This window comes from Bombina bombina, chromosome 1, assembly GCF_027579735.1.
Source record: "Bombina bombina isolate aBomBom1 chromosome 1, aBomBom1.pri, whole genome shotgun sequence".
Classification (NCBI taxonomy): domain Eukaryota; kingdom Metazoa; phylum Chordata; class Amphibia; order Anura; family Bombinatoridae; genus Bombina; species Bombina bombina.
Genome location: NC_069499.1, coordinates 62,768,116 through 62,788,904, shown reverse-complemented (window position 1 = coordinate 62,788,904; position 20,789 = coordinate 62,768,116). Strand labels below are relative to the sequence as shown.

Below are 20,789 nucleotides of genomic sequence, written 5' to 3'. Positions count from 1 at the left end.
TCCTGAGAGGCTGGGTTGAGCTAACTGACCCACTATATTGACTGCAATACTGCTAACGTGTTAATCGATAATGGGGAGGGGGTGCAGGGGGGCCTTAGTATGGTCTCCAGTCTTACCTACTTTCTGGCACACTTCACAAGACTTACAGTAGTCCCTAATGTCTGCTGTAATTCCTGGCCAGAAATAGGTTTGGGTCAGGCGGTGGTGAGTTCTGGACTGGCCTTAATATCCAGCTAAAGGGATATCATGTCCTCTCCACAGTAGGTCGGACTGAAACCTCTTCAGTACAACCAACTGATGTTTGGGCACTGGCCCTTTTCTCCTCTCGGAGATCCAGTACAGAAGCCCTCTTTCCCACTGAAACAGTTCCAGCCCGGGGCCCTGGGCATCTTTTACTACTCTGTCCCGATAAGGGGCTAAGGTCAGGTCATTCATGGTCTCCTGGGCAAAGTTGGAGGGGGACACCCAGGGGGTTTGGTCAGGTGATAGGGTTGGGGGGGAATGTCAGGGACAAGGGGATGTCAGGGCAGAATATCTCACCTGGGTCCCCAGAACTGGTGCAGTAGCTTGGCGTCTGGCTTGCTGGCGAGTGGTTACTGGGTAGGCATCCAGGGAGTTATTCCCCACAAAGGCTGAGGCCAGGTGGTCGAGGTCAATTCCCAACAAGACTACCGCTGGTAGCTGTTGCATGACACCCACCTCTACATCATGGGAGCCGGTTCCCCAGTTCAGATGTACCCAACTGTGGGGGTATGTAACACGGCTCCTTCAGCCACCTGAATGGCAAGGATCCTCCTGGTTTGACTGGATGTGGGGGCTAAGTGGGGTTGGATCAGGGAGATGGGGGCACCAGTGTCCCTTAATCCCTGGCCCGCCTGCCCATTGATCCAGGCTGCCGGGGGAGTGTTGGGGTCGAGCAGGAGTGGTAGCAGAGCAGGGTATGGGCGGGCGTTCTGGGGCCTCCTGGCACTGGACATCAACATACTGATCTGCCAGGGTGGCTGCTCGGTCAGCTGTGATAGGTCTTTTGTCCTTGACCTAGACCCGTACCTCTGCCAGAGTGCAGTAAATAAAACTGCTCCAAAAGAATGAGCTGTACCGCTTTATTAAGGGTGGTTATGTGGCAACCCATGAACTATGCATCCAAAGAACGGGCTAACTGGTGGGCCCACTCTGTATAGGGCTGTCCCTCTTGTCTTTTCAGTTCTCTGAACTTCAGCTGATGTGCCTCCGGCATGAGTCCATACTGGGCAAGGATGTGCTCCCTCACTCGATCATAGTTGGCTTGGTCTTCCGAGGGTACAGTGTGGAAAGCCTCCAAAGCCCTGCTGGCCAAGTTCGGCAGCAGGATACTTGGTCTGAGAGCTACTGAATTCCTATTGGCTGTTCAAATCATCCAATGGAATAAGAGCTACTGAAATTCTATTGGCTGATTTGAATAGCCAGTAGAATTTCAGTAGCTCTCATCCTATTGGCTGATTTGAATTTAAAAACTCAAATCAGCCAATAGGAATGCAAGGGACACCATTTTGAAAAGTCTCCCTTCCATTGAAGATTCTGTGTATGGCGGCGACTGTATGAAGAGGACGCTCCACGCCAGATGTCTTGAAGGATGGACCTGCTCCACGCTGCCGGGATAAAGATAGAAGACGCTGCCAGGATGAAGATAGAAGATGCTGTCTGGGTGGATGAAGATGCCGCCTGGATGGATGAAGACGCTGTCTGGATGAAGACTTCTCGCCACCTGGATGTCCGGACTTTAGAAACTGTAAGTGGATCTTCGGGGGTTAGTGTTAAGTTTTTTAACTTTTTTTGGGTGGTTTTTTTTTTAGATTAGGGTTTGGGCTTTCTTAAAATAGCTAAATGCCCCTTTCAGGGCAATGCAAAAGAGCTAAATGTCCTTTAAAGAGAAATGCCCATACAAATGCCCCTTTCAGGGCAATGGGTAGCTTTGGTTTTTGTTAGAGTTAGGTTTTTAATTTTGGGGGGTTAGTTGGGTGGTGGGTTTTACTGTTGGGGGGTCTTTGCATTTTTTTTACAGGGAAAAGAGCTAATTTAAAAGGGATTTTAAGGGCTATTGGTAGTTTATTGTAGGCTAGGGGGTTTTTATTTTAGGGGGGCTTTTTTATTTTTATAGGGCTATTAGATTAGGTGTAATTGTGTTTATTTTGGATAATTTCATTTTTTATTTTTCGTAATTTAGTGTTTGTTATTTTTTGTAATTTAGTATTTTTTATTTTTTGTAATTTTAGATTTAAATATTTTTAGTAGTGTTAGTTTTTTTTAATGTGTAATTTAGTTTATTTAATTTGTAGTTATTTTAATTTTATTTAGTCTAATAGTTATGTTAGTTTAATTGTTAGTTTATACTTTTTTTTTATTTCACAGGTAAGTTTTTATTTATTTTTAGATAGGGATATTGTAATTTTAATTTAAAGTTAGGGGTTTTTAGGTTTAGGGGTTAATAGTTTCATTTTTTTTTTGCGATGTAGGGGGCTGGCGGATTAGGGGTTAATAAGTTTATTTAGTTGCGGTGATGTTGGGGAGCAGTGGAATAAGGGTTAATATCTTTATTATAGTGTCTGCGATGTTGGGGTTTGAGGGAATAGGGTTGATAACTTTTTATAGTGGCATCGATATTGGGAGTGGCAGATTATGGGTTAATACATTTATTTCTGTGTCGGCGATGTTGGGGCGGCAGATTAGGGGTTATTAACTTTATTTAGGTGTCGGCAATGTCGGGGGCGGCAGATTAGGGGTGTTTAGACTTGGGGTTTACTGATATAGAGGTCTATCAGGAACTTGATGTTGATCCCCTCCCTCACTTTATGTCTAGGGTTAGGAAGATCTTGGGCAAGGCATTTGAATCTGTAATAATTTCAGAGAAAATGTTTAATTATTTGTATTTACAGAGTCCAAAAACCCCTAATTTTTATGTTTTGCCCAAGGTCCATAAGGATTTATTTAATCCACCTGGTAGGCCCATAGTGGCCTCTATAGACTCCCTGTTCAGCCCCATCTCCAAATTCCTAGAAAAGATTCTAACTCCATTTGTAAGACAGGGTAGGTCTTTTCTTAAGGACACTAGTGATTTTCTTGGTAAACTAAAGAATCTGTCTGATTTGCCTGAAGATACAATTCTGGCTACATGGGATGTATGTAGCCTATATACCATTATCCCCCATATGGATGGATTAAATTGTGCTTGGATAGCCTTAACCAAATCAGAAAAATATTATGAGGATCAGATTAATTTTTTTTATGGCGTTACTAGAATTGGTTTTAACTCACAATTATTTTGCCTTTGATAACAGTTTTTTTCTGCAGCTACAGGGTACCTCAATGGGTTCTAATGTTATTCCCGCTTACGTTTGCCTGTACATGGATCGACTAGAGGAACAAGTGGTTTACACTGATCCTGAATTTCATAATTGTTTGGCTTGGTGGCGTTATATTGATGATTTATTTATTGTATGGCAGGGCAACATGGCATCCATTGAGGGACTTCGTAAGAGGATACAGGATAAGGTACCAGCTGTCTAGTTTACAACTAAATATCATCATAATCAAATTGAATTTCTTGATATGGTGGTTATGCGTGCTGGTGATCACTTTGAAACAGATATTTATAGAAAGCCAACAGACAGAAATAACCTTTTGTCCCATCAGAGCCATCATCCCCCTAGAGTATTCAAGAGTGTGCCAAAATCACAGCTCTTGAGGGTTAAGAGAATAGTCTTTGATCCTTCGGCCTGTTTAATGTGCTTAAATGAGATGCACAACAGGTTCCAAGAAAGAGGTTATTCCTCTGAGGAATTGGAGTCTATTCATCTTGAACCAAAAATGAAAACTGGTGCTACTAAGAAATTGGCCTTTGTCTCTAATTTTAATTGTACTAGTGTGAAATTACATACAACTATCTGTAAACATCGGCTTATGTTGGGTAATTCTATGTCAGAAATTGAGGAATTTCAACAACCACCTTTCTCTGCATTTAGAAAGTGTAATTCACTTGGTAGGCAGTTAGTAAGAGCTAAGATAATGCCCCCTAAAACTAAACAAAGAGTTTTTAGACCTGTGGAAAATGGAACATTTCCATGTTTGAATTGTTCACATTGCAATAGTATTATTAAGGGTAATGTCACCCCTTTTCTGGTAAGAAATTTCACATCAAGGAACACTATACATGTCAATCAACTTGTGCGATTTATGCGCTTAAATGCCCATGTGGCTTATTACATATTGGGGAGACCTCCCAGACAATAAAGGATCGCCTAACCCAACACAAGTCGACCAGTAGAAATCCTCAGATGAGGCATTTACCGGTCCCCTCTCATTTTTATGAGAGGGGTTATCAGGTGAATCAATTACGCTTGATCATGCACCTAGGGGAAAAATTGGCTTTGATAGGGGTAGGATGTTACTTAGAAAAGAGGCTATGTGGATACATAGGTTAAATACTATGCATCCTAAGGGCCTCAACCGAGAATACAAATTAGCTAGTTTACTATAATAATCTACATCTTCTTGGAAGGAATTTATATATGCATATAACTGTTAATGGCTATTTGTAATTGTATGAAAAAATCTTTTTGGGTATTCAAGTGTGTTGAAACTATGGGGATAAAATAAGTATAATAAATATTAATATTTCTGATAAACTTCACAAAAAGTATAAAAAATTAAAATTAACAATTATAAGAAATTTAGGGTCTATAGTGTTATCTGATTTATTCTTTGTTCATATAATATTTGAAAGGTGATTGCCTCTTGGTTTGTCTCATAGAGAAGCAGGTTAGTTGTAATGTTGATATATTGTTTAAAATTTTTTAATTTTGATACACCTGCTATGATGTGGTTTTTTATGATGTCAGAGAGGGAGGGGGGCGTGGTTTGTGGCTATTTAAGGGATAGACAGTGTTGTTCATTTATATTGAGCCTGAAGAGGGGGTGGTAAGCCCCAAAATGTTGCTCTGTCTTGTACTGCTGCCCTGAGTAAAGCCTTTGACATTTCAAGAATTCTTTGAGTGTCTGTCTGTTTTCTTCTTCTATTTAGACTTGGGGTTTAAGTTAGGGGGTGTTAGGTTTAAACATAACTTTTTTTCCCAATAGACATCAATGGGGTTGCGTTACGGCGATAACACTCTCCTCCCTATTGATGTCTATGGGGAAAGCGGTACAAGCACACATTCTCAGCACCCTTGATTTGTTGTGGGTATGGAGGCTTATCGCCACCATATCGCACGCACAAGGTGGCTTTTCAAAAACTTGTAATGGCAGGCGCTATTGAGGGTGAAATAACTTGTTGCATTGGTTTCGCCACCCTCTATAGTGCAAAACTTGTAACCTAGGTGTAATCTATTAACTCCTAAAACACCCCCCATTCCCCAACATCGCAAATTGCCTAAATCTGACTATTAACCCCATAAACCGCCAATCCCCCACATCGCAAGACTATCTTATTAAACTATTACCCCTAAATTGCCGCCGCCCACAAGCCAAACTATCTAAATAAAACTAATTAACCCCACAACGCAAAGTAATTAACATCTAAACCCCCTAACCTAACACCCCCTAACTTAACCCCATATACAATACCTATAAATTAACTAAAAAATATTCTAACAACCTTAAAATAAATAAAAACTTACCTGTAAAAATTAAATTACATTTAAGCTTAAAAACTAACATTACTTAAAAAATAAAAACCTACATTACAAAAAGTAAAAAACCTAAATTACAAAAAATAAAAATCCTAACATTACCAAAAAAAAAACCTACCATTTACAAAAAAAATTAAAATATATTAAATATTTTCATAGTACTGAAAAGAGGGTACTTTCAGACCCATTCTAGATTTAACATCTCTGAACAAGTTTCTGAGAGTTCCCACCTTCAAAATGGAAGCAATTCACACCAGTCTCCCTCTCCCATTGGTTCAGAAAGGTCAATTCATGAACAGTATAGATCAAAAGAATGCGTATCAGCACTTCCTTTTTACATATTCATATTCATCACATGTTTCTCCAGTTTGCTTTTCATGACAGACATTATTAATTTTGTGGCTCTACCCTTTGGTCTAGCAACAGCTCAAACAAATTTTACCAAGGTCTTGGGAGCTCTGCTTTCTACGATCAGAACAAGGTGAATTTTTTGTTGCTCCTTATTTGGACATCATTTTAATTCAGGCTCCTTCTTTTTCCCAAGCGGATCTTCATACCTAGGAGGTGATACAGCTTCTGAAGAACCATGGTTGGAACATCAATGTTCAAAATAGTTTTCTGTCCCCAAAAACCAGGGTGACGTGTCTTGGAGTGGCTATAGACTCAGTGTCTATGCATCTGTCTCTTACAGAGAGTTACAGAAACAAGTTATGATGGTGGCAGCTTCAGATTCAATTCCTTTCATAATATTCCACTTGCGCCCCCTTCAATGGCCTTGGGATGGAGATTATTCAGAGTTGTCTCAATAAATCAGTATGAATCACAAAACCAGACCATCTCTGACTTGTTGGATATCACACAGATCCATAGTTCTGGGAACACCTTTTCTTCATCCATCTTGGGTGGTAATTACAACAGATGCCAGCCTTTCTGGCTGGGGGGCTATCTGAGGGCTCTGAAAGGAGCAAGGAGTCAGACAACATCACAGCTGTGCTTACATAAATCATCAAGGGGGAACCAAAAGTTCTCTGGTGATGAAGAAAGTGTCTTACATTATTCTTTGGGCAGAGTGCTATCACTGTGTGATCTCAGCCATTCATCTTCTGGGAGTCAAACAATTGGGAAGCAGACTTCCTCAGTCATTAGACTTTACACTCAGGGGTGTAGTTGTTAAACTGAGAGGTCTTCAAACAGATTCTGTCTTACTGGGGGAGACCGGAAATAGACATGATGGCATCTTGTCTGAATCACAAGCTACTGAGATATTGTTTCCAGGTCAAGGGAAACCCAGGCGACTCTTATAGATGCCTTGATGGTCCCATGGTCTTATCATTGATGTACATGTTTCTGCCCTGTGGATGCTTTCCCGAGTTATAGCTCGAATATGCAGTAGGAGACTCTAGTAATCCTAATTGTGCCAGCCTGGCCACTCAGGACTTGGTATGCAGATCTCATTCAAATGTCTTCTTCTCCTCCATGGAGGTTTCTGCTGGGTCCGGATCTTCTGGTTCAAGGTCCTTTTGTTCTTACAGATTTAAAATCTCTCAATTTGACGTCATGGTGGTTGAATGTTTAGGCCTACTTCAACTTTTTTTTTAGTGTGTTGTGAACACTCTATTCAGGCGAGGAAGACAGTTATGAGCAAGATTTACTACAAAACTTCTAAGGTATTCCTCTCTTGGTGTGAGTCTCACAATTATCTATCAGATTCTCTTCGTATTCCTAGTATCCTTAATTTCCTTCAAGATGATTTGGTTAAGGTTTGTCGACCAGTTCTTTAAAAGAACAGATTTCAGCTCTTTTGTTTTTGTAGCATAGGAAACTGAATCCCAAAGAATGTCTCATGCACAATTTTGAATGTGGAATGGACACTAAAGTTTTATCTTCAAACAACTAAGGATTTTAAATAATATTATTCTTTATTTATTCATTTCTCTGTGAAGCTTAAGGACAAATGGCTTCTGTGGTCACGCTGGCTTCATGGTTAAAACTTCTGATTCACAAAGCTTATTTGGAAGTGGGTAAATCTCCAACACCTCGTATAACAGCTCATTCAACTAGGTCTGTTTCAGAATCTTGGGCTTTCAGAAATGAGGCATCGATTGAACAGATTTGCAAAGCGGCTACTTGGTCTTCGCTTCCTAATTTCATGAAATTCTATTATTTTGATTTTTGCCTCTTCGGAGGCTGATTTTGCTAGGAAGGTTCTTCACACAGCAAGGGTCTGATAAATGATGTGCCAGCACAGTTTTCCCACCCATTTTTCTTGGTATTGTGAACTCTGAGGCTTGGGTATTAGATCCCAAATTACATAGGCCTAGATTGGAGTTCGGCGGTAAAAGGGCTGTTAACGCTCCGCGGGCTTTTTTCTGGCCGCACCATAAATTTAACTCTGGTATCGAGAGTTTAAACAAATGCTGCGTTAGGCTCCAAAAAAGGAGCGTAGAGCATTTTTTACCGCAAATGCAACTCTCGATACCAGAGTTGCTTACGGACGCGGCCGGCCTCAAAAACGTGCTCGTGCACGATTCTCCCATAGGAAACAATGGGGCTGTTTGAGCTGAAAAAAAAACCTAACACCTGCAAAAAAGCAGCGTTCAGCTCCTAACGCAGCCCCATTGTTTCCTATGGGGAAACACTTCCTACGTCTGCACCTAACACTCTAACATGTACCCCGAGTCTAAACACCCCTAACCTTACACTTATTAACCCCTAATCTGCCGCCCCCGCTATCGCTGACACCTGCATATTTTTTTTAACCCCTAATCTGCCGCTCCGTAAACCGCCGCAACCTACGTTATCCCTATGTACCCCTAATCTGCTGCCCTAACATCGCCGACCCCTATATTATATTTATTAACCCCTAATCTGCCCCCCTCAACGTCGCCGACACCTGCCTACACTTATTAACTCCTAATCTGCCGAGCGGACCTGAGCGCTACTATAATAAAGTTATTAACCCCTAATCCGCCTCACTAACCCTATCATAAATAGTATTAACCCCTAATCTGCCCTCCCTAACATCGCCGACACCTAACTTCAATTATTAACCCCTAATCTGCCGAGCGGACCTCACCGCTACTATAATAAATGTATTAACCCCTAAAGCTAAGTCTAACCCTAATACTAACACCCCCCCTAAGTTAAATATAATTTACATCTAACGAAATAAATTAACTCTTATTAAATAACTTATTCCTATTTAAAGCTAAATACTTACCTGTAAAATAAATCCTAATATAGCTACAATATAAATTATAATTATATTATAGCTATTTTAGGATTAATATTTATTTTACAGGCAACTTTTTAATTATTTTAACCAGGTACAATAGCTATTAAACAGTTAAGAACTATTTAATAGTTACCTAGTTAAAATAATAACAAATTTACCTGTAAAATAAATCCTAACCTAAGATATAATTAAACCTAACACTACCCTATCAATAAATTAATTAAATAAACTACCTACAATTACCTACAATTAACCTAACACTACCCTATCAATAAATTAATTAAATAAACTACCTACAATTACCTACAATTAACCTAACACTACACTATCAATAAATTAATTAAACACAATTGCTACAAATAAATACAATTAAATAAACTAGCTAAAGTACAAAAAATAAAAAAGAACTAAGTTACAAAAAATAATAAAATATTTACAAACATAAGAAAAATATTACAACAATTTTAAACTAATTACACCTACTCTAAGCCCCCTAATAAAATAACAAAGCCCCCCAAAATAAAAAATTCCCTACCCTATTCTAAATTAAAAAAGTTACAAGCTCTTTTACCTTACCAGCCCTGAACAGGGCCCTTTGCGGGGCATGCCCCAAGGATTTCAGCTCTTTTGCCTGTAAAAAAAAAAAACATACCATACCCCCCCCCCACAGTACAACCCACCACCCACATACCCCTAATCTAACCCAAACCCCCCTTAAATAAACCTAACACTAAGCCCCTGAAGATCTTCCTACCTTGTCTTCACCATACCAGGTTCACCGATCCGTCCTGGCTCCAACATCTTCATCCAACCCCAGCGGGGGTTGGCGATCCATCATCCGGTGCTGAAGAGGTCCAGAAGAGGCTCCAAAGTCTTCCTCCTATCCGGCAAGAAGAGGACATCCGGACCGGCAAACATCTTCTCCAAGCGGCATCTTCAATCTTCTTCCATCCGGTGCGGAGCGGGTCCATCTTGAAGCAGGCGACGCGGATCCATCCTCTTCTTCCGTTGTCTCCCGACGAATGATGGTTCCTTTAAGGGACGTCATCCAAGATGGCGTCCCTCGAATTCCGATTGGCTGATAGGATTCTATCAGCCAATCGGAATTAAGGTAGGAATTTTCTGATTGGCTGATGGAATCAGCCAATCAGAATCAAGTTCAATCCGATTGGCTGATCCAATCAGCCAATCAGATTGAGCTCGCATTCTATTGGCTGTTCCGATCATCCAATAGAATGAGAGCTCAATCTGATTGGCTGATTGGATCAGCCAATCGGATTGAACTTGATTCTGATTGGCTGATTCCATCAGCCAATCAGAAAATTCCTACCTTAATTCCGATTGGCTGATAGAATCCTATCAGCCAATCGGAATTCGAGGGACGCCATCTTGGATGACGTCCCTTAAAGGAACCGTCATTCGTCGGGAGACAACGGAAGAAGAGGATGGATCCGCGTCGCCTGCTTCAAGATGGACCCGCTCCGCACCGGATGGAAGAAGATTGAAGATGCCGCTTGGAGAAGATGTTTGCCGGTCCGGATGTCCTCTTCTTGCCGGATAGGAGGAAGACTTTGGAGGCCTCTTCTGGACCTCTTCAGCACCGGATGATGGATCGCCAACCCCCGCTTGGGTTGGATGAAGATGTTGGAGCCAGGACGGATCGGTGAACCTGGTATGGTGAAGACAAGGTAGGAAGATCTTCAGGGGCTTAGTGTTAGGTTTATTTAAGGGGGGTTTGGGTTAGACTAGGGGTATGTGGGTGGTGGGTTGTAATGTTGGGGGGGGGGTATGGTATGTTTTTTTTTTTACAGGCAAAAGAGCTGAAATCCTTGGGGCATGCCCCGCAAAGGGCCCTGTTCAGGGCTGGTAAGGTAAAAGAGCTTGTAACTTTTTTAATTTAGAATAGGGTAGGGAATTTTTTATTTTGGGGGGCTTTGTTATTTTATTAGGGGGCTTAGAGTAGGTGTAATTAGTTTAAAATTGTTGTAATATTTTTCTTATGTTTGTAAATATTTTATTATTTTTTGTAACTTAGTTCTTTTTATTTTTTGTACTTTAGCTAGTTTATTTAATTGTATTTATTTGTAGGAATTGTGTTTAATTAATTTATTGATAGTGTAGTGTTAGGTTAATTGTAGGTAATTGTAGGTAGTTTATTTAATTAATTTATTGATAGGGTAGTGTTAGGTTTAATTATATCTTAGGTTAGGATTTATTTTACAGGTAAATTTGTTATTATTTTAACCAGGTACAATAGCTATTAAATAGTTAAGAACTATTTAATAGCTATTGTACCTGGTTAAAATAAATACCAAGTTGCCTGTAAAATAAATATTAATCCTAAAATAGCTATAATATAATTATAATTTATATTGTAGCTATATTAGGGTTTATTTTACAGGTAAGTATTTAGCTTTAAATAGGAATCATTTATTTAATAAGAGTTAATTAATTTCGTTAGATTAAAATTATATTTAATTTAGGGGGGTGTTAGTGTTAGGGTTAGACTTAGCTTTAGGGGTTAATCAATTTATTAGAATAGCGGTGAGCTCCGGTCGTCAGATTAGGGGTTAATAATTGAAGTTAGGTGTCGGCGATGTTAGGGAGGGCAGATTAGGGGTTAATACTATTTATGATAGGGTTAGTGAGGCGGGTTAGGGGTTAATAACTTTATTATAGTAGCGCTCAGGTCCGCTCGGCAGATTAGGGGTTAATAAGTGTAGGCAGGTGTCGGCGACGTTGAGGGGGGCAGATTAGGGGTTAATAAATATAATATAGGGGTCGGCGGTGTTAGGGGTAGCAGATTAGGGGTACATAGGGATAACGTAGGTGGCGGCGCTTTGCGGTCGGAAGATTAGGGGTTAATTATTTTAAGTAGCTGGCGGCGACGTTGTGGGGGGCAGGTTAGGGGTTAATAAATGTAATACAGGGGTCGGCGGGGTTAGGGGCAGCAGATTAGGGGTACATAAGTATAACGTAGGTGGCGGTCGGCAGATTAGGGGTTAAAAAATTTAATCGAGTGGCGGCGATGTGGGGGGAGCTCGGTTTAGGGGTACATAGGTAGTTTATGGGTGTTAGTGTACTTTAGGGTACAGTAGTTAAGAGCTTTATGAACCGGCGTTAGCCAGAAAGCTCTTAACTCCTGCTATTTTCAGGCGGCTGGAATTTTGTCGTTAGAGCTCTAACGCTCACTTCAGAAACGACTCTAAATACCGGCGTTAGAAAGATCCCATTGAAAAGATAGGATACGCAAATGGCGTAGGGGGATCTGCGGTATGGAAAAGTCGCGGCTGAAAAGTGAGCGTTAGACCCTTTAATCACTGACTCCAAATACCAGCGGGCGGCCAAAACCAGCGTTAGGAGCCTCTAACGCTGGTTTTGACGGCTACCGCCGAACTCCAAATCTAGGCCATAGTTTGTAGACTCTCATCACCTTTATTAAAGAAAACATAATTTATGCTTACCTGATAAATTTATTTATTTTATTGTGGTGAGAGTCCACTAGACCTACCCAAATTTTAGTCTTGAAACAGATTGTTCTGGCATGCACCTCATTACCCCTGCTTTGTTCTATCTACTATTCTGTTTCTTCTCCTTTCTTGACTATACAGCAGATTGAGGGGAATCAGGAAGTGGGAGGGAATAAAGTTCTTAATGTTTTGGTAACTTTTTGCCTGCCTCCTGGTGGAGGAAACTTTTTTCCCCAAATGCCATGGCTCCTGGACTCTCACCACCATGAAAGAAAGAAATTTATTAAGTAAGCCACACAGCCATTATTGGCAGACTTTATCTGTCCCTAGTTGTCCTCAGCAGAAGCAATTTGATAGTTGAAAAACTTAGGTTACAATAAGATTTGTGCTTAAAATTATATAGAAACTAAAACATTAGACTTATTTCTCCAATAGATCACCATCTAATATAATGTATTTGATTTTTAGTGTCCCTTTTGTTTTTACTTTATGTACCTATAATTAGAGTTGTATTTATTTAGTCCCTATAATTTAATCACACACTGTTTGGAGGATGCAGCTGTTGTTGCTGAGTATATATTGAGTAAACATTGAAACCTATTGCAAAAATAATGACTTGATATGCTATTTTTTCTCCATTGCAGAAAGATACTAAACGATGCAGCTTTAGTCAGACACATAGACTCGACCAACCTAGAGCCTCTCTTGTCACAGAGAAAGATCAGAGAGTTTGAGGAATATTATTTGCCTTATGAAGTGGTAAGTGTGATGAGAGTGGTAGTGTGATGTCACCGGATGGGGGCGTGGCTTATAGCTGTTATAGTCTATGTTGCAGTTACTAAGTCTGATGTGTTGTGCAGTCTGTATACTTCCATGCTCTGCAATAAAATAGCTTTGTACCTTCTATGCTGTGTCCTGTATATCTCATGATATGGTGTCTGAAGTACTTGCGTGCGCTTCTGTTTCCTTATTAATGACAATGTCGAAGTTTACCCTACCTGAGCCTTTTGATTTCTCTCAGCCTGCAGCTTGGCCCACATGGCGTCAGCAGTTTGGTGAAGTATAAGTTAATTCTCTTTTATACTCTAATGGGGAAATATGTGGAGCCAGTGTTTAATGTCTTTACATTCCAAGGAAGGGGAAGAGTTTGACTTTAAAATAGTCATGAACAAACTCGGTGCCCACTTTGCACCAAACGTAATGTGATTCATGAGAGGGCCTGTTTCCATAAACGCGCTCAGTGTGTGGGGAGAATCAGTGGAGTCATTTGTGCGCAGCCTATATGAACTAGCTGAATTCTGTGAGTTTGGCGTTGCTAAAGAAGAACAAATCAGAGACAGAATAGTTATAGGAATTGCAGATAGCTGAGGTTTCACTGAGCTATAGTTGGAGGCTGAGTTAACGTTAGATGGTGCTATTAGGATGGCCCGCCAGAGTGAACTGGTGAAAAAGCAAAGTGCTGACATGGAGGTTTGAAAGTATTGTGGATGAAGTGCAGAGCAGTTCAGGAGAGCTCAGGTGAAAGGCACAGTGTGAGCGGTAGACCAAGGGCAACAGATAGGGCCAGAAGCAGATGGACGCAGCAGGCTCACTGCCAACGGTGTAACCGTACCCAGGATCAGAATGTCATATGCCCCACTAAAGATAAAAAATCTAGAAAGTGTAACCGAATGGGCCATTTTAAAGTGGTGTGTAAAACTGAATCCATTAAGGAGATTCAGGTGGATAGTGACCAGGAGGCACAAGAAGTGTCCTTTGTAGGGTCTGTTGTTGAACGTCCTGTTCCAGATGAAGATTGGCGGGTTACCTTTACTGTAAATGGGAGCCAAGGTTGCCTTCAAGATTGACACAGAAGCAGACATCACTGTTATGTCCCTTGCAGCATTCATAAAACTGCCTCGACAGCCTCCGCCTGGCGAAAGTTACATGAAAAGTTCATAGTTCTGGTGGCCGCAGGGAAATTTCTTGCCAGCTGCGAGTACAAGCAGGGGAAATTAACCATGTGGGTACATGTAATTAGAGGCCAGTGTGTTAACAATCTATTGAGCAGGAAAGCAGCCTGTGGTTTGGGCCTTGTCGCCAGAGTAAATGAGATTACAGAAGACATGTTTGGTTACTGCAGTCTTTTTCATTTTTACGTGATATACTGAATAAATTGAACTTTTTAACCTAAGAAATCCTCTTCTGGCTTATTTACACAGAGACTGTAACATTGTTGCTTTTTATGTTTATCCAATTATCCTGGGGTGGAGTGGAGAGCCCCAGCAGTCTCAGTGCAATAGCCAATGCCGGTCCTCACTTTATCGGCATCAGAACGAGGCTACACGCTCTGTATGAGTTTGGCGATAGACGCCACAAGCAGTGGGAAGCGGTCGCAGTTTATGAACGGAGGTAACTATTTATAAAAGGACTTTCCCTAAAGACTCCAACAGGACCGTGGTTAATGTGGTAAGCCTTTTTTTCTTTAACTACAATATTTGAATCTTGAGACAATTAGTATAGACACATCACTAGCCCTGTGATAACCGCAATAGTGGGACTCAAAGTGAGTTTGAAATCATGGGTTAAGTTAATTTAGGCTATTACACACACTCAGTTTGTGATATTGTTGGGTTTTATGTAAATTGTAACCCAGTCCGAATATCACTTAAAGTTGATGCAATCCCATACATTACTACTCCCTCGTAGAATTCTATTCCCGCTCATGCCTCAAGTGGAGAAGGAACGTCTGCATATGAAGAATATGGGAGTTATTGAAGAGGTTGTTGAAGCACCTGACTGGTGTGTCCCCATTGTACCCGTTGCAAAGAAGAACGGAAAAGGTACGCATCTGCATAGACTTGAAATGGCTGAATGAGGTGGTGAAAAGAGAGAGATACATGCAGCCTATGCTTGAAGACATAGCTCAGAAACTGGCTGGGGCGAAGTTCTTCTCTACCCTGGATGCTTCAGTGACTTCTGGCAGATACCTCTAGAACCAAAGTGCCGCAAACTGACTACCTTCATTACACAGGTAGGTTGGTTTTGTTTCTGCAGACTCCCCTTCGGGATATCCTCTGCTCCTGAAATCTTTCAAAGAGAGATGAGTTCCCTCTTAAGGGACCACCGAGGGCACAGCAGTCGTCATAAATGACATTTTAGTGTCTACACTGGAAGAACATAATCAGAGATTGAGCTGTGTGCTGCAGACCATTAGAGAGTCTGGGCTGAAATTAAATAAAGAGAAATGCCCATTTTGGAAAATCTGAGTTATGTTATTTTGGTCATATCATCAATGGAGATGGCATCAAGCTGGACCCTGATTAAAACAGATAAAAAGTCCCTTCTGAGACAGATATTGGGCCTTGTGAATTATGGGGACAGGTTCCTAACATATGTATCCACAGTACTCCACCCTATCACCGAGTTGTTGAAGAAAGATGTTGCCTGGGTCTGGGGACCATCCACAGGAAGAAACTTTTATACAAGTCAAGTCCCTGCTTGGGTCTTCCCCAATGTTGGGGGTTCTACGAACCTTCTAAAAAGACCATGGTTAGTGCTGATGCGAGCAGTTATGGGCTAGGGGCTGCCCTCCAGCAGCTGAATAAGAACAAACTACAGCCCATAGCCTACTGTTCCTGTACACTGATGGCTGCAGAATCTAAATATGCCCGAATTGAGAAAGAGTGTCTGGCTGCAGTTTGGGCCTGTGAGCGCTTCCAGCATTTACCTAGTGGGTTTAGAGAAATTTAGTCTTGAAACTGACCATAAACCGCTAGTCCCTCTAATCAATTCCTATGATATTGAAAAGACACCCCTAAGATGCCAGAGACTTCTGATGAGGCTACTCAGGTTCAATGTTCAGGCAGTGCATGTGCCGAAGAAACAACTGGTTGTGGTAGATACACTTTACAGGCTCCTGCTGGCTGCTGCTGAAGGATCTTCAATGGAATCAGATGTGAAAGTATACTTAAATTCAGTTCTGGCATCTAAATCCATCTTTTACCAAGGGAAGCTAGAGCAAATAAGAAAGAGACCACGTTAGATACAGATCTTCAATAAGTTATCAAGTACATAAAGAAAGGTTGGCCCGAGAGCCGGGCAGCCTGGATGTCCTTGAGCTCTTACCAGTCAGAGAGGTCACAGCTCATAGAGCTGGATAGTTAGTGTTTTTTCAAGACCGCAATATTATTCCAGTTAGCATGTAGCAAGAGATGATAAGCAGAATAATACGATGGCCACTTGAGCAATGCACATTACAATGTGCAGAGAAAGGGCAGCTATGGCAGTATGGGACAAATATTTATAGTTAGATTCAAGGGTTCTCACTGAGACAGAGGCCTTTGTGTGATTATGGAATATTCTCTCTGCCATTCCTTATCTTGTAAGATGGCATCTAAATCCATCTTTTACCAAGGAAGCTAGAGCAAATAAGAAAGAGACACGTTTAGATACAGATCTTCAATAAGTTATCAAGTACATAAAGAAAGGTTGGCCCGAGAGCAGGGCAGCCTGGATGTCCTTGAGCTCTTACCAGTCAGAGAGGTCACAGCTCATGGAGCTGGACAGTTTAGTGTTGTTTCAAGACTGCAATATTATTCCAGTTAGCATGCAGCAAGAGATGATAAGCAGGATTAACGATGGCCACTTGAGCATTATAAAGTGCAGCTATGGCGGTATGGGGGCCTGGGATCAGTACCGACATTGCAAGCAACGTGTCGAAATGTGCCTATTGCCGGGAACACTGAACTACTCAGAGAACAGACCCCTTGATTTCTTTCTTTTTTTTTCCCCAAAAAATCTTTATTTGTTTGTCGTAAAACGGTACATCAAATAAAAATAACATCATCAAAAGATAAAGGGATGTGCAATACAAGGTATCTTGAACCTCCCACATTATTTGCTTCCAGCAGACTCTCAATCACCCTTCTTCTGTATCAGAGGACAGTTCATGTAAAATGACGTCAAGTGGAAGAGTTGTGAAACTATCCAGCCCGATATCGGAATTAGCACTAGTTAGAGCAGTGACCGGAAGTATGGGCAGAATAATCCCATGGTCACTGTGGACTAGGGTAGTCTACCTGTAGTTCAAGACAGGATTCTATTTCTTGTTGTTTTTATATATTTTATTATAAATTATTTGTTGTACACACTAACAAAACAATTTTTGTATGCTTCTTGTATACCTTGTTATTTGTTGTACTCTAAAAAAAGGTGTATGCTTTATCCTTTGAAAAAGGGAAAGATGTTATGAGAGTGGGAGTGTGACATCACCAGATAGGGGCATGGCTTTTTAGTCGTTATAGTCTATGTCGCAGTTACTAAGTATGATGTGTTGTGCAGTCTGTATACTTTTTATGCTCTGCAATAAAATAGTGTTATACCTTCTATGCTGTGTTCTGTATCTCATGACAGTAATATTTTGTTTTTCTTTTCTGTCGACCATACATAAAATAAATAAATTCTGGTTTACAGTAGATTTACAACAATTTGTTACTCGTTTGGAAAACAAAGTTTGAAATAAAGACATTTTTATATACACTATATGCATAGTATACCTGAGCAATTAAGTACTGGATTGATTTAAGAGAATTTCAACTTTTATTTTGCAACATTTGCATTGTTTAAGTCTAGTGGGCTAGAATACAACTGGCGTGCAAAAAGCCGAAAAATCCAATATCGATAGTGACGGAGATAGCGCACATATTACGAGTTTAAAGTAAATGTGAAAATGTGAGCGCTATTGCAATTTACGTTCGTAAGGTAAGCGTGACTAGATCTCTCGTTTACTAAAAAGTTGCACAAAACATAAAAAAATAACACTCATATTAACACTCTCTAAAAAAATATATATTAATAATAAAATTGCATTAAAAAGTTATAAGGGCTTGCATAAAAGTGCAAGAACGTAAAGTATGGGTCACACTAGACTCACACATCCTAAAGGCACCATTAGTGCACGCCCTGTGCTGGGTATCTAAAGACCTTAGACCTCCCCAATGTCGGCATCTTGAAATCCATAAGCAACTATTTAAGATTTGGGATCACATAATCGCTACCAAACCGCATATCACCACTTATAGATCGCCGCTCTTTCCCAATAGCTTTAAATATAGAAATGATAGGAGGCCTAGATAAAGGTTTCAAGCGGCTGACTGAATGGGACTATACGATCCCACTACTCAAATTTACAGAAGCAGGCAAACTATTAGACAGAGATAAATTAGCTGATCTAGCAGGTGGTAGATTCACCAAGTGGCTAAAATATGCCCAACTACAACACTACATACATACATCCCCATTTAAGTCGGATCTGCTGAGAAAGCCCACTGCTTTTGAACAGATGTGTCATAGCGGAATTATACCTAGAGGTATGCTCTCTATATCTCGCAAGCTTCTCATAGATACCCTCACAGACATCCTACCACCCTACACAGCTAAATGGCACCTTGACCTCAAAGACAACATAGACACAGAAAAATGGAATAAAATCTTTAGCTCCCTCAAAAAATCTTCAACGTCCCCCGAGATATTAGAATTAAACTTTAAAATCCTTCTCCGGTGGTACCTAACCCCTTCGAGACTAGCTAGCATCTACCCCAACACGTCCAGCCTATGCTGGCGTGGCTGTGGAAAACATGGCAATTTAATCCACATGTGGTGGCAATGCCCAAAAGTCCGCCCACTGTGGAACACAGTAGAATCCTATTTCAGGTGAAGTAATAACACCGAATTTACACTGACCCCACACATAGCCCTACTAAATGACCTACCTAAAATGACTTGCTGTCTGAAATGGTTAGTGCTACAGATAGGACTCAACAGTGCAAGAAAACTAATAGCGCGCCACTGGAAAAAAACCTAGTACCCTGAGCAAAGTTATGTGGGTGGAAGAGGTGGAAGAACAATTCTCCTTAGAGACATATGGTTACTTATGCCGTAACAAAATAGAACACTATACTGAATGCTAAGCTCCTATGGCAGGAGTACCTGTGAGACTAGCCACCCCCCATAACATACACATACAGCATGCTATCAGAACTAGGTCACCAAACAAATAGATTTGTAGATATCAAAAATATTCAATCTGGAGACCCACTGACCTGCACCAATGATAAGACCAACATTCTGGGAGGAGGAGAGTGCCGAACCGCCACAACCATCTAAACCGTTTGTTGTTATAAGAGAGAGATGCTTACCTTTACCAGTTTTGCCTAGAGAACAGAGGATGCTCGTTACAAGTTATTGGCACTTTGTTATAATTTCCTTTCCCTTTTTGTTTAGATTATTTTACTAGTTTAATTAATTTACCTATCTGAAGGAAGCTCATCTAACTACAGATAGAGCCTTAAAACTATTTACCCGACTTATCGATGGCGCCCACTGTGTCTTAACACTAAGACACTCCGTGAACTCAATGGGGAAAGAGAATTATATACGAGATTATTCTTAATGCTGTATTTGACGATAATAATGTAACAATTCTTGGTTGATGCTTCCTGGCTTGTACATTTCTAATAAAAACAATAAATAAAAAAAATAAAAAAAGTATATAATTAGATGGACCACCCAAAATATTGTGTAATGTATGATTACAAATAGTCACAACAAGTATACACATATTCATGTAACAGTTACTAATAAATGAACCATTTTTCCACACAAAAGAAAAAAAAAGGTTATAAGGGCTTAAAGATATGTCTCAGGTGTTTGAAAAAAGGCTGCAAAGGGCTTTGGCATAGAGATACATATATATATACAGTACTGTGCAAAAGTCTTAGGCCACCGTTAGATTTGTTGTTTTAGCAATGATATAATGACCATATATAATTATTTCTCAGTCTCTTTATTAGAATACAACAACAAAAAATACAGGATATTTGTATGCAGTATTAAAAAAACAGAAAAACAAAATCAGAAAAAAATTGCTTCTATAGCCTAAAGTGGCAAGTATTTACTTTGAGCTCCCCTTACACTTGAGCAATAGCAGGAACCTGGCTCTCATAAACCTAAATGGAATAGAACCCTAATTAATATAATTGCTAACACCTGTATTCGTTCTACTATTTCATGTCAAAATGACTGCTGTGAAAAAGGTCTATTACACCAGGTTTGTGCAAGACATGCTTGAGCATTACATACACATGTGGTATGAGTTTAGTTAATTAAAAGCTTGTTAATAAGATCAACTTTCAATCACATAATTCTATTCAAAATGCCAAAGCTCACAGAATTTTACAGACATAAAATAATTCTTGTGCATCATCAAGGCCACTCTCAAATGGAAATCAGCAAACAAACTGGATACTCAAGATATGGTATTCAAGCTCTTACAACAAAAATTTGAAGAATCATGAGAGGTTAAAGACAAAAAAAGGACGGGAAGGCCAAGAAATCTTTCAAAATCTGATGAGACGTTTCTCAGAGTTTCTTCTTTGAGAG

At 40.3% G+C, this 20,789-nt stretch overlaps 1 protein-coding gene across 2 annotated transcripts in view; it reads left to right on the top strand.

Moving 5' to 3' along the window:
- Positions 1-20,789, top strand: part of LOC128644831 (tumor necrosis factor alpha-induced protein 2-like) — a 221,798-nt gene that overhangs the window by 128,575 nt on the left and 72,434 nt on the right. For both annotated transcript variants that reach the window (XM_053697419.1, XM_053697418.1), the window contains exon 5: positions 13,013-13,127. In XM_053697419.1, coding sequence (XP_053553394.1) covers positions 13,013-13,127 — 115 coding nt within the window. The remainder of the gene's footprint in view (positions 1-13,012; positions 13,128-20,789) is intronic.